The 17,396-nt window shown below is 46.4% G+C and overlaps 1 protein-coding gene across 1 annotated transcript in view; it reads left to right on the top strand.

The window, feature by feature from the left end:
- LOC127585987 (HEPACAM family member 2-like) overlaps positions 1–17,396 on the top strand; it is a 42,743-nt gene that overhangs the window by 11,676 nt on the left and 13,671 nt on the right. The window contains exons 2-4 of the mRNA XM_052043745.1: positions 1,665–1,955; positions 5,939–6,199; positions 10,893–11,006. Of these exons, the coding sequence (XP_051899705.1) occupies positions 1,665–1,955; positions 5,939–6,199; positions 10,893–11,006 (666 nt within the window). The remainder of the gene's footprint in view (positions 1–1,664; positions 1,956–5,938; positions 6,200–10,892; positions 11,007–17,396) is intronic.

Here is a 17,396-nt window from a genome sequence, read left to right as displayed (position 1 = left end):
ACAGGAAACTTAATGGAAGTTTTCAGAATTGATTGAGAAAGATGAACAGCTTCCACTGGCAGGAGGGTGGGTGGTTTACATTTCAGGCGGATGGAAGAGGTCCCTTGGAGATTCCTTGATATTTAACTTTAGCTAACTTCAGCTCAATAAGATAAACAATGCATTTTTAGAGAGAATAAGGAGATCTGCAGTAGACAAGTATTTGAAGATGACAATACAAGTTAACAAAGTAGTTAAAATTTTTGAGAAGGATCCTGTGCTTTGGGAACAGATTACAAACGGATAAGAGGTTGTGTTAAATCAATATAATGGTTCAGGCCAGTCACAGTATTGTCCATTTCTGCACACCGTGGAAAGGATAGGAAGGCTTGGAGAGATGTAGAGGGGCTTTAGCAGAGTAGTTCCATGGACAAGGGATTGCTGTTCCCTGGACAGACCAGGAGAGCTGAATTTAGTAACTTGGCATAGAGAAGATTACCAGAAAAGTTGGTTGTGGTATGCAAAATCAGCAGTGTCTGACTGGGGCAAATATAATATTAAGTCACCTTAAACAATCAAGTGATACATGAACACAAGTAGCTTTGGTGGTGATTCATTTAAATTTCCCTGAAGTTTAGAGTGGTAGAATTATACAGCACGGACTTGTCCATGCCGACCTAGGTGCCTTCCTGAGCTTGTCCCATTTGTCTGCATTTGGCCCATATCCCTCTAAACCTTTCCTATCCATGAAGCTATCCAAATGCCTTTTAAGCTTTGAAATTTTACCCCCCTCGAGCACTTCCCCTGGTAGTTCATTCCATATACTGACTACCCTTTGAATGGAAAAACTTGCCCCTTGGGTCCCCTTTAAATCTTTCCCCTCTCATTTTAGATTCCTCTGCCCTTGGAAAAGACTGTGACAATCCATCTCATCCGTGCCCCTCATGATTCTATGAACCTCCATAAGATCATCCCTCAGCCTCCTTCACTCCAGAGAAAACAGTCCCACCCTATCCAGTCTCTCCTCATAACTCAAGCTCTTCAGTCCCGGCAACAGTCTTGTGAACCTTTTCTGCATCCCCTCTAACTTAATCACATCCTTTGTACTGTATGGTGACCTGAATTACACACGTTATTCCAGGTGAAGTCTCACCAGCATCTTGTACAGCTGTAACATGGTGTCCCAACTCTTGTACCCAGTACTCAGACTGGTAAAGGCAAGTACGCCAGATGCCTTCTTAACCACCTTTACCTGTGTTGCCACTTTCAGGGAACTATGTACTAGTACCCCTCAGTCTCTCTGTTCTACAGCACTTCCAAAGGCCCTGTCATTCACTGGGTATGTCCTGCCCTGGTTTAACCTCCCCAAATGCAAGACCTTGTACGTATCTGAGTTAAATGCCACCTGCCATTCCTTGGCCTACTTTCTCAGTTGATCCAGATCCTTTTATGTCCTTAGACCTTTTGTATAATTTTTCTGGCTATTTAGCTTGGGCTGAGTTGATACTACTTAGATTTAATCAGGTTCTAAATCGCCTGGTCCTGTAACCATGGTGGGTTATTCCATAAAATCTACTCATGTAACGTGTACTTATTTCCAGTGGTTGTCACACGCTGCTCCATTTCAGTATTTCATTGGCATCACAGCTGAAATGATTATATTGTTTTTTTTAAACCATGAACAGCTGATACAAAAGAAGTGGTTGGTGTCCTGGGCTCATCAGTTTTACTGGATCCTGAACTCAAAGTGGATCCCAGCAAGAATGAAATTCTTTGGACCTTCATCACCAGGAGCATTTTACATCACGTCCCAGGTCACACCTCAGTGGAACCAAATGAACAGTTCAAGTCACGTTTGCAGTTTAACACTTCTAATGGATCTCTGATGGTAAATGGATTGAAACCTAGTGACCAAGGAGAGTACACCTTCATTGTAGGTGGACGAGAGCTGAGAACAATACAACTGTTGCTTTTTGGTAAAGTATCTTTATATTTTCTGATGTGATCGGTGAAATATTGGGTACAGATCTGCCACAGTATCTGTGGTTGTCGTTTCTAATAAAGGCTGAGTGGGGAATCTCACCTGGTGGAATAAACACTGAGATAATAGGCATCATACGCAGCCTTCATTTCGCCCTGAGGCTGTGATGTACCTGCCATCCCATGGAAGAGTCCGTTTGGCACCATGATCCACCATCCATTGCTGTACTGGTGAGAAGGGAGAACTGTTTGTCAAACCTGAGGGTTGGGATTTTCTGTTGTGGGGGTAATGGAGAGAAAAGCGTGCAAAAGTGGGATGTGCTGTGAGAGAGAGCGAGAGATGGAGCCATTCTTTACCCTCTGAAGTCAGTCAGTAAACATTATTTTACATTCCATGATCCTCAGTACTGAGAGAGGCTGGAACGTCAGTAAGCTACTCGGGGAGAAAATGGAATGGATGGCAGAGGTTAACATTGGTGTCTCTGTATTTTGTTTTAGAAGCCCACACATGCTGACAACCAGACAGTGTCAAAGCTGCTGCAATCCCCAGTCCTGATCCCATTAACCTCCTTGTTTGACCCCCATTTCTGACATGAGAACTCAGCTTGTGCAGCGGGTGATCAAACAGGAATAACTACACAGCCTGGCTGGTGAAAAGACAAATGACCTGGGACATTCTCTGAAATAACAGGACCGGAGTCAAGGCAGAGAAATCAGGGTCTCCATGTTCCCAGTACAGATGTGTCCCTGTTGGTGGGTTCCAATCCACCGAAGGAGAGTGAGGGAGGGAATAATGAAGAAGCCTGTTAAATGTCCACCTGCCCCTCCTCCTGAAGTGCTGTGTCTGATGGTTTCCACGGCAGTGCTTAATGCAGGTACTTCGGCACCTGTTCCTCCATGACAGAAAGTTACTGAGGCATTTTGAAGCATGAGGCCACCAGTCTGACCAGCAGGAACTGCTGGAGATGATGAGAATTCTGGGATCAACCACCCGCACCGTCTCGTTCCTGCATTGAGGGAATGTGAAATTATTGGCGAGGATTGGCCTTGTGGATCCACTGGGTAAATGGAGCTAACTGGGTGTGGCATCAGTGGGGTGTGACATCCCGTCTCACTGCATGGAACCAGGCCCACGGAGTCCTCGTACTTCTGCATTTCCTTATAACAGAGAAGGAGGCCATTCTGCCCATTCAACCTATGCCTGCTCAGAGTAATCCCACCACCTACTAATTTTCCCTATGGCTTATTCTCCCTACATTCCCATCAACTACCACCACCAACCCCCATATTCCACCACGAGGGGTAATTCTCATTCACCAGTTAACCTACCAACCTGCACGTCTGTGGGATGTGGAGGAAACTTTACACCAGGGAAAACCCATGCAGTCACAGGAAGAACATGCAAATTCCATGCTGCCAGCACCAGAGATCAGAATTGAACTGAGGTCACCGCATTTTAAGTGCCACTCTGCAAGTAGAGAAGTCATTTGCTCACATCCCCTCAGCAGGTTAGGATCGCTGCTCATTAAAGGAAGGTGACCAAAGTTGCATCCCAATAACCAGTCTGATGGATGTTCAGTGCACTTCCACAACAGACGAGACAGTTATCGCCACAACATGCAGTCAGTTGTTACTTTGTTGAGAGACCTGTAGCTACTGCATTCATTCTGCCGTTATTTGAACAAGGCTACAAACATTTGCCTTGAGTCCTCTGACACCAGCGCAGTGGAAAGGTGACGATCAGAGCCTCTGTTATTTCCATTTGTCAGTCAACAACCTTTCATATCTCCCAGTCCAGGGAATCCTCCACCTTTGAGCGCTGCCAACAGATTTTGTTTACAGGATGTGGGCACGATTTGCAGGGTTTGAGTTTATTGTTACCCCTGAATTGCCCACTGAACTGATTGACCTGCTGCAGCCCACTACGTTGGTGGGTCTGAAGTCACGTGTAACCAGACTGGGTAAAAACAGCGGATATCCCACAATAAAGGACATAAATGTACCTGGTGGATTTTTGTGGTAATATGTGAATTTAAATTCAACAGCTGCCAAGGTGGGATTTGGACTTCTGTGTCCCGGTTATTAGTTCAGCCCTCTGGATATCAATCCAGAACCAATTCAAAGACCATTTGATTGTTTTTTGTAATGTTTTTGATATTCCTTCTGCTGGTGGCTACAAATCTTCTGTCACAGACTCTTTACCCCTCTCATTTCCTGTTTCAATTCCAGATGCACCTTTTGTACTCTTCATGATTTTGGTTCCAAATTCAATGATATCAATGTGCATGCCAAGTATTGATTATATTCAAACGTATTGTCAGTGAAGGGTACTATAACAGTGTGCATTATTGAAATTTTAAAGAGCCTAGGAATTTCTGAGAAGGCTGAACAGGAGGTCTGATTTTGAGCTGTCAGCAAGTATCTCAAGGTAAAGGTGTCAGTAAGTCTCTAAAAGTTGGGCTTGATAAAGTATCCCAGAGGTAAAGGGACAGTGGAGTTCAGGGAGGGAATTCCAGAGCTTGAGGATACAGATGACAGTGGCGGGGAACTGAAAACTGGTGATGTAGAGGCATGGAGGAAGCTAGAGATCTGAGGGTTCAGGGTCTGAGGTCGTCCCAGAGGCAGGGAGGAATGAAGCCTGGGAGGAATTTGAGAATGAGATGGAGAACTGAGAATTTTGAAGCCAGTGCATTGCCAGAGCAGAAGCCAATGTAGGTCAATAAGCGTTGGAATCTGTACTGTTCCGGTACAGCACTGGAGTATTGGATCAGCTCAAATTGATGAGGGGTTTGGGGTCAGAGAGCTGTCAGGAAAACATTTTAACAGCAAATGAAAGGAAGTAAGTTCCAGTAAACCTGTCATCAAGTCTTAGCTGGACTATTGTCCAGTCCTGGACATCGCACTCTGGGAAGTTGTTGAGAACAGGGCTTTAGTCATGCCAAGTGAATCAACAAACTGAGATGGTCTCCGTCAAACAGAGGAGGTTAACTGGAAACATGGTTGATTTTCAGAATTATGAGGGATCTCGAGTGGAGAGGCAGAAGCTCTGGGTGGTTTGGTATCACGGCACAGGTTTAAGATGTTTGGCAAAAATCTCAAGGGTGAAAGGAGAATTATTTCTGGTAGCAGAGCTTGTCCAGCTGAAGGCAGATTTCATTGTAACTACCAACAAGGAACTGAATAGAAGTAGTGAAGAACATGGTGTGGGGAAAGTGCAGGGTCTGTTGGAGCCAGCACAGCAGATTGGGCTGAATGGCCCCTTGATGTATTGTGATTCACTGCTCTTTTTCCTTGTCAGATTTTGCATGTTTACACCTTGGATATAGTTAGTGTTGAAACCTGTCCCTGGGCTCCTCTCCCCAGCACACTCTACATCTCTCCTCCTGCTTATCTGTTCCATCAGTTTCCTTAAGACCCTTTCAGTGAATATCGGAGCTCGTACTCTCCCAACCTTGGCAATGCTGCAGCCATGTTGGCTCCATTCAGACGCATCATATCCTGAGGGGTTGGAGATGGAGTCGGTGCTTCCTCTTGTGGAAGATTCAAGAACTGGGAGTCACTGTTCTAAAAATCAAACTTCACCCATTTAAGACTGAGATGAGGTGCATTTCTTTTCTCCTACAGAGCTTTAAGTCTTCGCTTCCGCCACCCTTTGAGGAAGAGGGTTTGGAATCTTTGAATATTTTAGGCAGAAATAGACAGATCCTGGATGAGCATGGGGGTGAAAGGTTATTGGGAGAATGTGGGAATGTCAGCAAACAGATCAGCCATGATCTTACGAGTAGCAGAGCAGGTTTGAGGGGTTGAGTGGTCTAGTCCTGCTCTTAATTTCTATGTTTGTACATATATTTGGTGTGTACTAACCTATTTTATACGTGCAAGTCCTTTCTTTTGTACATATTTGGTGCAATGTCACATGCTGAGGTTTCATTCCAAGACAGGAATATCATAGTTTGATAATCGATATTTTCTCCTTTAGATAAGCTGTCAGAACCTTCCATTTTAACCAACACCAGATCACTGGGTTTCACCGTCCAGCTCACCTGTGGTGTCAGTGGAGATCCCCATGAATATCAGTGGCAGAAAGATGGAGGGGAAATCTCGCAGCATCACCAACTAATAGATGGGAACAGGACCCTCGTTATCCCAAGCGCTTCAACTGGTGACTGTGGAATGTACACCTGTGTCGCATTCAATCCTGTCAGCTCCATCCAGGCAAATTACACCTTAATTCTTATAGGTAAGTTTTATTTATGTATGGCATTTCGAGGATAACATTTATGGCCACCTGCTGTTGGTGGGCTGTTGAATGCAGCCTGTGTAAGTCAGCACTACAACAAACTACACCTCTTCCCAGTGTAAGGATGCCATCACTTGCTCCAAGTTTCTCCGTTGCATTTGCTCTCAGAACGAGGCCTTCCATTCTTAGACATCTAAAATGTGATCCTTTTTCAGGAAACATGGCTTCCCTTCCACTGAGGTTGATGGAGCCGTCTCTGACATTCACATTTCCTCCGTTTCCCAGCTTGCTGCCCTCACTCTAACTCCCTCCAGACAGAACAGAGAGAGTTCCCCTAGTCCTCATATTTCATTCTACCAGCCTCCGTATCCAGCACGTCATCCTTCAGCATTTCCGCCAGCTGCAAAGAGATCCCACTACAAACCACGTGTCCTCCATAGAACCATAGAACAATACAGCACAATACAGGCCCTTCGGCCCACCATGTTGTGCCGACCTTCAAACCACGCCTAAGACTATCTAACCCCTTCTTCCCACATATCCCTCCATATGCTTACCTAACAATCTCTTGAACTTGACCAATGTATCAGCCTCCACCACCACCCCAGGCAGTGCATTCCATGCACCAACCACTCTCTGGGTAAAAAAACCTCCCTCTGATATCTCCCTTGAACTTCCCACCCATTACCTTAAAGCCATGTCCTCTTGTATTGAGCATTGGTGCCCTCGGAAAGAGGCGCTGGCTGTCCACTCTGTCTATTCCTCTTAATATCTTGTATACCTCTATCATGTCTCCCCTCATCCTCCTTCTCTCCAATGAGTAAAGCCCTAGCTCCTTTAGTCTTTCCTCATAATCCATACTCTCTAATCCAGGCAACATCCTGGTAAATCTCCTCTGCACCCTTTCCAATGCCTCCAGAATTGGACACAGTACTCCAAGTGTGGCCTAACCAGAGCTTTGTAAAGCTGCATCATTACTTCGCCACTCTTAAACTCGATCCCACGACTTATGAAAGCTAACATCCCATAAGCTTTCTTAACTACCCTATCCACCTGTGGGGCAACTTTCAATGATCTGTGGATATGAACCCCCATATCCCTCTGCTCCTACACACTACCCAGAATCCTGCCATTAACCTTGTACTCCACCTTGGAGTTTGTCCTTCCAAAGTGTACCACCTCACACTTCTCCGGATCGAACGCCATCTGCCACTTGTCAGCCCAGCTCTGCATCCTATCAATATCCCTCTGTAATCTTCGACACCCCTCCACACTGTCCACAACATCACCAATCTTTGTGTCGTCTGCAAACTTGCTAACCTACCCTTCCACCCTCTCACTTAAGTTGTTAATAAATATCACAAAAAGTAGAGGTCCCAGAACCAATCCCTGTGGGACACCACTAGTCACAGCCCTCCAATCTGAATGCACTCCCTCCACCACAACCCTCTGCTTTCTACAGGCAAACCAATCCTGAATCCACACGGCCAAGCCTCCCTGGATCCCATGACCTCTGACCTTCTGAAGAAGCCTACCATGTGGAACACCTTACTAAAATCCATGTAGACCACATCCACTGCACTACCCTCATCAATCTTCCTCCTCAAAGAACCCTATCAGGCTTGTGAGGTAAGATCTTCCCTTCACAAAGCCATGCTGGCTATCCGTAATTAGTCCATGATTCTCTAAATGCTTATAGATTCTATCTCCTAAAATCCTTTCTAATAGCTTGCCCACCACAGACTTAAGGCTCACTGGTCTGTAATTCCCTGGACTATCCCTACTACCTCTTGAATAAGGGGACAACATTTGCCACCCTCCAATCTTCCAGTACCATTCCCGTGGACAACGAGGACTCAAAGATCCTAACCAACGGTTCAGCAATCTCCTCCCTTGCCTTGCGAAGCAGCTTGGGGAATATTCCGTCAGGCCCCAGGGACTTATCTGTCCTAATATTTTCTAACAGCTCTAACACATCCTCTATCTTGATATCTACATGCTCTAGAACATTACCCTTACCAACACTGTCCTCAGCGTCATCAAGACCCCTCTCCTTGGTGAATACTGAAGAGAAGTATTCATTGAGAACCTCACCCACTTCCACAGCTTCCAGGCACATCCTCCCACATTTGTCTCTAATCGGACCTACTTTACTCTAGCCATCCTTCTGCTCTTCACGTACAGAGAGCACTCCCTCTGTGACACTCTGGTCTGCTCATCCCTCCTCACCCATCCTCCCTGACCCCCGGCACTTTCCCCTGCAACTGCAGGAGGTGCAACATTTGTTCTCACACCTCCTCCCTCTTACACAGCCACCATCCAGGGACCTAAAAATCCCTTCCAGGTGAGGCAAAGATTCTCCTCCAACCTCGTCTACTGCATTCGGTGCTCCTGATGTGGCCTTTCCTACATCGGCGAGACCAAGCACAGACTAGGCATCTGATTCGCAAAGCACTTGCACTCTGTCCACAATGGCCGTCCTGAGCCCCCAGAATCCTCACCAGCTGGTCTACAACCTAATGGTATGAACATTGAATTTTCCAGTTTCAGGTAACACGTATGTTCCGTGCACCCCGCTTCCAATCCTTCTCCAGTCCTCCCACTTTTGTCCCCCTTTCTCATTCCCCTCCCCCAGCCCCTTTCACCCACTTTCATCCCCCTCCCCTCCTGGTTCCATTCACCTACTGCCCACACGTTTCATCTACCGGCTCCCCTACCTGGTTCTGGTTCCAGCTGGGCTTTTCACCTCCCCACTGATGGTTCCTGATGGCTCCTATTATCCCCTTCCTTACTTAGCAGATTCCAGCACTGGTATCCTTTATGATCCTGATTATCACCCTCCGAGCTGTATCCACCCTCATGCTCCACTCTCCCTGCCTTTCTTTTATCTGCCGCCATCCACCTGCCTCTGTCTCCCAGCTCCACCCCTCGCCATCCCTTACCCTGCTTGATCTGCCCATCATCCTTCACCCCTTCTCGATCCACCATCACCCACTGGACCCTGTCTCACCATTCCCCCTCTCTTTGTACGAGCTATCTTCCTTCTCCGCTCTCAGTCCTGATGCAAGGACTCAAGCCGAAACATCGACGATTCCTTCCCCCCCCCCCACAGATGCTGCTTGACTCGCTGAATTCCTCCAGCTCATTGCTTATCGCTGCGGCAAAGACAGGCGAGAGCTGAACTCACTGACTCTCGGAATGGTTATAACACTAAGGAAGCCACTCAGTTCATTAGGAATGTACCAGGAAGTATTTAGGATGGTAAAGAATGCTAAAGGCACGCTTGCCTTCATCGGTCAGGGCATTGACTATACAAATTGGCAAGTCATGGTGCAGCTGTATAAATCTTTGGTTAAGCCACATTTGGAGTATTGTGTGCATTTCTGGTTGCCCCATTACAGGAAGGTTGCAGAGGCTTTGAGGAGGGTCAGCAGAGACATCGGGGGCCATAGGTTCAGTTCCTATGCTGTTTTCAGTGTTAAAGAATGTTTCAGCCTTACTTTTTTGCTCTCTCATAAAGCTGAGGATCCTGTATGCTTCTAACCACTTTCCCAACGTGCCATGCCAACTTCAGGAAATCTCTTTAATCTCATAACCCATTTAAAATTGTTTCCTTTAGATCATTGCCTCTTCTCATTCTTCTAGCTCTTTAGCTGGTATCCACTGGGAAGATAATACACCTCACTGAAAATTATAGCCAGCTGCCTAAAACACACTCCTGTTCCCTGCTTCTATGCAGCATCTGGAGTACCAGCCTCTAACATGAGAGAGACATAGCTGGTGATGGGCATGAACAAGTGTCAGACCACAGCCACTTGCCGCATGGGGATCAGTCTTCCCATCGGGAGGCAGCTTTCTCTCCTCTCACATCCCATTGACTACATCATGGAAATCAGCCAGAAATATCCTCTGGCAAAAAATAGGTGAATGAAACTAGCAAGGAATTGCTCCCAGTGATCGTTAATGTCAGGGACTGGGAGATACTGGTGTTTCCATGTGCTCACTGACCTGTGGTAGAAGACAAGGAACTGAAAGGTGCTGTTGGGGGGGAAAAAAAACATAGATTTCCAAAAAAAATCTCCATTGGATTGGAAAAGGGGTGGGGGAGGGAAACACATTCAGAGTCTCACTACCAAGTCTGAGAGTCACTTCCTCCCATCCCCATGACACTTGTCACTAGTTGTGAGTGAAGACCTCTCTCACTCTACCTGCCATCAGGGAATGTGAAGGAACCTGGTCAGACTGAGGGTGGGAGATTCAGCAACTTTCTTATGAAATCGTGGGTCGTGTCCATAACTAGCTGTCGTAGATGTTGGGAGAAGCCATGGATCACCTCCTGGAAGCCCAGTAGAAGTGCACTCCTCAAGAACTGGCCATCCCAACACCAGAAGGAACAGCCAGATCAAAATACTGATAGCAAGCAAGATGGAAAGATTGGACTGGAGCCCATGGGGAAGACTTAATAATCCATTCTTGGCTGGTGTAACAATTCAATGTCTTGTTAACCCACCTCAGAGGGTCTGGAGAGTCTGCTGGTGCAGGCCTGAAGTCCCAGGTTGACAAGACTGGGCAGGGGTTGGCACATTCCCTTCCCTGCAGGAGGTAAGGGGAACAGTTTGGCTGTTTCAAGGCAATCAAACGAAGGCTGGTGGCCCATTACATGTTCAATATTTGAATTTATTTTACATTGCAGGCCTTTCCTTTGAGGATGTTGTCATTGTTGCTGTGTCAACTGTGGGACTGCTGATTTCTTCAGCATCTCTTCTTCCTGCTGCTGTGTTGCTGGACCACTGGAAAACTCTCGGAGGTATCTGTTGTTGATTAATTTGCTTTTTTATAACCTTGCAGGCACCTTCAAGTAAAATTTGACTAATTTTTACAAAAGCAAAAAAATGTGTTTTCCTACTGCCTGCTTCCCACTCCAGCCCCTTCCCTTAGTCCCTGTGACGTATGGGATACATTTCTCCTATGTTGTTGCACAGCTGTGGAGCGCTGCTTTGCTGTGTCATGGAATGCTCGGAAAAGATTCTGGAGTCTCCTCTAACCAAACTCCAGAGGTTCTTGGGAGAAGTGGCCTTGAATTGAGACTCTCTTCTCTCACCCATGGTTGTTGAATTTTGTTGTCACCTCTTATTTTAACACCAAGCCAGTGTAAAAGTAAGGGAAAGATGTCTCTTAATCCTGATGGTAGTAACAGGTGGATTAGAGAGACCTCTATTGTACCTTGGGCCATTGGGTGTAAGGAGGCTCTCCTCCTGCACTGATGGCAGTGGAGTATGAGGGCAGTTCCCACGTACACCTAGTCCAGTGGGGGAGACTTGCAGTGGGGATTGAGAGGGTTTCCCTCCTTCAAGCCTGGTGGTGATTTCTCTTGGATATTTGCCACAGTTTTTCAACAACTCCTTTCAATCCCATGGCATTTACCACAGAGCAGTTGGCACATGGAAATAGCTCGTCAGTCCCTGTCAGATTACGAACCATCCCATATCCAACAGGGGACACACCTGCCCCTCTCCTCACCTTTCAGCACCCCCTGCTTCACTCTTTCAGCTCCTTCAACACCCATTTCCCTTCCCATGAAAATCTTCCATGCAACCACAGGAGATACAGCAGCTGTCATTTTACCTCTACTTCCCTCCATCGAGGGAACCAAATACTCCTTCCGGGTGAAGCAATGATTCACTTGCACTTTTGCTAACGTTGTGTACTGTATTTGGTGCCCACAATGTGGTCTTCTCTACACTGGAGAAACAATTACATGTTGAGTGACTGCTTTGCTGAACACCAGTTAGGAAAACCCTGAGCTTCCAGTTGCCTATCACTTTAATTCAGTATCCCATTCCCATTTGGCCTTTTCCACTGCTCCAGCAAGGAGAACCCTGAGAAGCAGCATCTTGCATTCTGTCTGAGCACATTGCAGCTCTTGAGCCGATATTGAATTCATCAATTTCAGATAACCAGCCATTTCAGTTTGTGTCAGAACTGATGAGTTCTGATGTAATGTCACCAACTTCTGTAATTAACTCAGTTTTCCACTCTCCACAGATGCCACCTCACCTGCTGGGTATTTCCAGTATTCCCTTTTTATTTTGGGTTTCCAGCAATTGCAGTGTTTTGTTACAGAGGGGATGTTTTCTTTGGAACAAAGGAGACTGAGGTAGACAAATTATTTAAGGTCTAGACAGCATGAACAGGGAGGAACTATTTCCCTCAGCCAGGTAGACAATAACATTGATTTATTCAGTTTGGTAGAAGAATAAGGGGTGTTGAAGATTGTTTTGTACTCAGTGAGTGATGGGGGTTTGGAGCTCACTACTTCACTCTCTGAAAGGGTGCTGGAGGGGAAAACGTCCGAAGTACCTGGAAAACCACAGAGTGATGTGACCTAGAAGGCTGTGGACACAGACTGGGAAATGGGATTGCCCTAAAGTCCGTCATTGGCCAGCTTGGACATGATGGGCTGAATGCTCTCCTTCTGTGTCATAAGTTTGTAAACACAGGAGAGGATTCAGCCCATCATGTTTCACAGGCTGTGGATGGGTTTGGGAGGGGCAGGTTGCCACATGCAAGGCCACCAGAAATATAATTTCACCTTTTGATATGGTCTGCACCAGGATTGTGATGGGCCTGGAAGTGGAGAGATTTAACCATCAGATTAGGAAAAGTTAAACCATAGAACCATATAGCACAAAACAGGCCCTTTGGCCCACCATGTTGTGCCGTCCATCAGACCACCCTCACACTACCTAACCCCTTCCTCCCGCATATCCCTCTATCTCACATTCCTCCATATGCCTATCCAACAAGCTCTTGAACCTGTCCAATGTATCTGCCTCCACCACCACCCCAGGCAGTGCATTCCATGCACCAACCACTGTCTGGGTGAAAAACCTCCCTCTGACATCTCCCCTGAACCTCCCACCCATAACCTTAAAGCCATGACCTCTCGTCTTGAGCATTGGTGCCCTGGGAAGGAGGCGCTGACTGTCTACTCTATCTATTCCTCTCAATATTTTATATACCTCTATCATGTCTCCTCTCATCCTCCTCCTTTCCAGTGAATAAAGCCCTAGCACCTTAAGCCTCTGCTCATATTCAATACTCTCCAATCCAGGCAGCATCCTGGTAAATCTCCTCTGCACCCTCTCCAATGCCTCCACATCCTTCCTATAATGAGGCGACCAGAACTGAACACAGTACTCTAAGTGTGGCCTAACTAGAGTTTTGTAAAGCTGCATCATAACCTCGCGGCTCTTAAACTCAATCCCGCGATTTATGAAAGCCAACATCCCATTGGCCTTCTTAACTGCTCTTTCCACCTGTGAGGCAACTTTCAATGAACTGTGAATATGAACCCCCAGATCCCTCTGCTCCTCCACACTGCCAAGTACCTTGCCGTTTACCCTGTACTCTGCCCTGGAGTTTGTCCTTCCAAAGTGTACCACCTCACACTTCTCCGGATTGAACTCCATCTGCCAATTGTCAGCCCAGCTCTGCATCCTATCAATATCCCTCTGTAAGCTCCGACAGCCCTCCACACTATCCACAACACCGCCTATCTTAGTGTCATCCGCAAACTTACTAACCCAGCCCTCCACCCCCTCATCTAAGTCATCTACAAATATCACAAAAAGTAGAGGTCCCAGAACCAATCCCTGCGGGACACCACTAGTCACTGCCTTCCAATCCGAGGGCACTCCTTCCACCACAACCCTCTGCTTTCTACATGCAAGCCAATTCCTAATCCACACAGCCAAGCTTCCTTGGATCCCTTGGCCTCTTACCTTCTGAGGAAGCCTACCATGAGGAACCTTATCAAACGCCTTACTAAAATCCATGTAAACCACATCCGCCGCACTACCCTCATCAATCTTCCTGGTCACCTCCTCAAAGAACTCTATCAAGCCAACTTGCTGAAGGATTTTGGACAGGAAAGAGGTTGGCTAGGGGGCAGTAATTTGCTAAGACATGGGATCTTGAGGTTGTTTTAGTGCAGAAAGTTGATGGGAGATGAAGCGAGAGAAACTATCCGAGGAGAGGGAACCACTTAAAATGTCAGTTAACACTGGGTCCAGGAAGGGAAGTCGGTAATGAATCGGATCAAGTGAACAGGGGGTGGGGATAGGGCATGGGTGGTTTTGTGGATAAGTTGAACTTGGAGCAGAGGTGGGATAGAATCTCGAGAAAGATGTAATTTAAATACCAGGGCAGCAAAGGAGAGTTTGGTCCAATGGGCAAAAGGAAGGGAGGAAGCCACAGAGTCAGAGGGACAATCTCAGTCACATTCTTCTATGGGCTTCTTCCACATTTTTGGAGGGTGACTTGCAGAGCTGGCAGTGAATTGGGAGTTATCTTTGCACTACTGGATGATGTCTGAACAAATAGTTTGGTGATGTGGAATAGGACTAATGTTGCTAAGTGGTGTTCAGCTGGATCTGCGGTGGTTGTTTAAACCAGTTTTCATCAAGGATATTCACAGTTATGTCTTTTGCACCTGCAGGAGTTCAGATAGAAGGTCTGCCATTGGGAGCAAATCTGGTGAAAGACTAAAAGGAATAATGGGGTCAGTCAGGGAATTCAATGATGTTGATAAAAGTGTGATTCTGTACCCCAATAGCCTCTACATGGTTGGGAATTTGAAAATGTAGTGGTAGGGGGTTTGAGAGAGAATACTTTTCAGGAGTGGGATTTGAAGAGAACAGGGATGTGGATGGAGAGCAAAGCAAGAGGACATCTCGACAACACTCTTTTGAAAGTAAATTCAAGAACAATAAATGCTGAACCCACCAGCAACAACTGAATGAATTAAAAAAGACATCCGGTGCAGGAGCGGTGTCCCTCGGATCTGATTGTGATGAATTCCAATTGCTGTTCCTGTGCAACCTCCGTCCTTATTGCCCCTGCACTTGGACAGTTCAGCCTGAAATCTTGTGTAGTTAAGTCTTCATCTAGGATCAGATGCCCGTGAGCAACTAGACGCAGTGATGTTACAATCCTTGGCATCAGAACCAATTTTCACAATCAGTGAGTGTAACTTCATTACTGGTTATTGTTGCCACTGAAAAGGTGATATCAATGGCAGTCCTTGAGATTATTAGGATAACATGAGAGAGCTGATTGACAGTGGGCTCTTACCTCATCCACTGGACATGTGGTCAGGAAAACTGCAGCATACCTGCCTTTTCCATATCCACAGTCCATGTTATCAAACGTAAAGTATTTCCAGAAGCAGCCATAAAGTGCTTTTTGTCTCTCCTGGGCTCGCCATTTGCTGCCAGTGGGAGAAGGCTCATGGAACCTCCTTCAGTCCAGTGCTGTGACATCTGGTCCATTTCTGGGCTGGTTAGATTGCCTCATGTTTCAGATATTCCGTATCGCCAAGAACCCCACCAACCCTGGGTCTATCTCTGTTATCTGGGTCTTGAAAACTCATTGATGCATGTGTTAAGTAATTTGTGTCAAGATGTTACAATGGATGCATCGTTGGTATTGTGATATAGCAGATAGTGCTGCTGTTAACAGCACCAGTGACTTGGGTTCAAACCCGATCATAGGTGCTGTCTGAGTAAAGTTTGCACATTTTCTGTGTGACTGTGTGTGTTTCCACTGGGTACTCCAGTTTCCTCCCACAGCCCTGGTCAGACCCCACTTGGAGTACTGTGTTCAGTTCTGGTCACCTCACAAGAAGTATGTGGAAGCCATAGACAGAGTGCAGAGGAGATTTACAAGGATGCTGCCTGGAATGCGGAGCATGCCTTATGAAAGTAGGTTGAGGGAACTCAGCCTTTTCTCCTTGGAGAGGCGGAGGATGAGGGGGGACCTGATAGAGGTATACAAGATGATGAGAGGTATTGATCGGGTAGATAGTCAGAGGCTTTTCCCCAGGGCTGAAATGGCGGCCACAAGAGGACACAGGTTTAAGGTGCTGGGGAATAGATATAGAGGAGATGTCAGGGGTAAGTTTCTTACTCAGAGTGGTGAGTGCGTGGAATGAGCTGCCGGAAACGGTGGTGGAGGCGGATACGATAGGGTCTTTTAAGAGACTGTTGGATAGGTACATGGGCTATGGGTAAGCCTAGTAATTTCTAGGGTAGGGACATGTTCGGCACAGCTTTGTGGGCTGAAAGGCCTGAACTGTGCTGTAGTTTTTCTATGTTTCTATCCCAAAGACATGTTGATGGGTTAATTGGCTGCTGAGAGTTACCCTTAATGTAGGTAAGTGGCAAAAAGAAGGCATTCAATAAGGTCCCTCGAGGTAGGCTCATCCTTCATCCAGAAGATTAAGATGCATGGGATCCACAGTGAGTTGGCCATTTGGATTCAGAATTAGCTTGCCCATAGAAGACAGAGGGCAGTGGTCGATTGGTCTTATTCTGGCGGGAAGTCCATGACTAGTGGTGTCCCACAGGGATCCGAACTGGAACCTAATGACTTGGATGAAAACATGGATGGGTGGATTAGTAAGTTTGCACATGACACAAAGGTTGGTGGTGCTATGGATAGTGTAGAAGGTTGCTAAAGGATACAGTGGGATATAGATCAGTTGCAGATATGGGGGGAGAAATGGCAGATGGAGTTTAATCCAGCCAAGTGTGAGGTGTCGCACTCTTGGAGATCAAATGTAAAGGGAAAATACACAGTTAATGGCAGGACCCTTCACAGCATTGATGTACAGAGGGATCTTGAGATCCAAGTCCATAGCTCCTTGAAATTGGTCACATGTCAATAGGGTGGTAAAGAAGGCACAAGGAATGCTTGCCTTTATTAGTTGAGGCATTGAATTCAAGAGTCATGAAGTTATGTTACAGTTTTATAAAACTCTGGTTAGGCAGCATCTGGAGTATTGCATTAAATTCTGGGTGCCCCATTGTTGGAAGGATATGGAGGCTTTGGAGAGGGTTCAGATTTATCAGGATGAGAGGCTGGACAAACTAGGGTTGTTTTCTATGGAGTGGTGGAGGCTGAGGGGAGACCTGATAGATGTTTATAAAGTTGTGAGAGGCATAGACAGATAGTCGGTATCCTTCTCCCAGGGTTGAAATGTTTACTGCTAGAGGCATGCATTTCAGGTGAGAGGGGAAAAATTCAAAGGAGATAGGCAAGGCAAATTTTTTACACATTGGTGGGTGCTTAGAATGTGCTTCCAGGGGTGGTTGTGGAGGCAGATATGACAGGTGTTTAAGAGGCTCTTAGATAG

This window comes from Pristis pectinata, chromosome 34 (assembly GCF_009764475.1).
Source record: "Pristis pectinata isolate sPriPec2 chromosome 34, sPriPec2.1.pri, whole genome shotgun sequence".
In the NCBI taxonomy this organism is placed as follows: domain Eukaryota; kingdom Metazoa; phylum Chordata; class Chondrichthyes; order Rhinopristiformes; family Pristidae; genus Pristis; species Pristis pectinata.
Note: the sequence above shows the minus strand (reverse complement) of the source record. Positions and strands in the feature narration are given on the sequence as shown.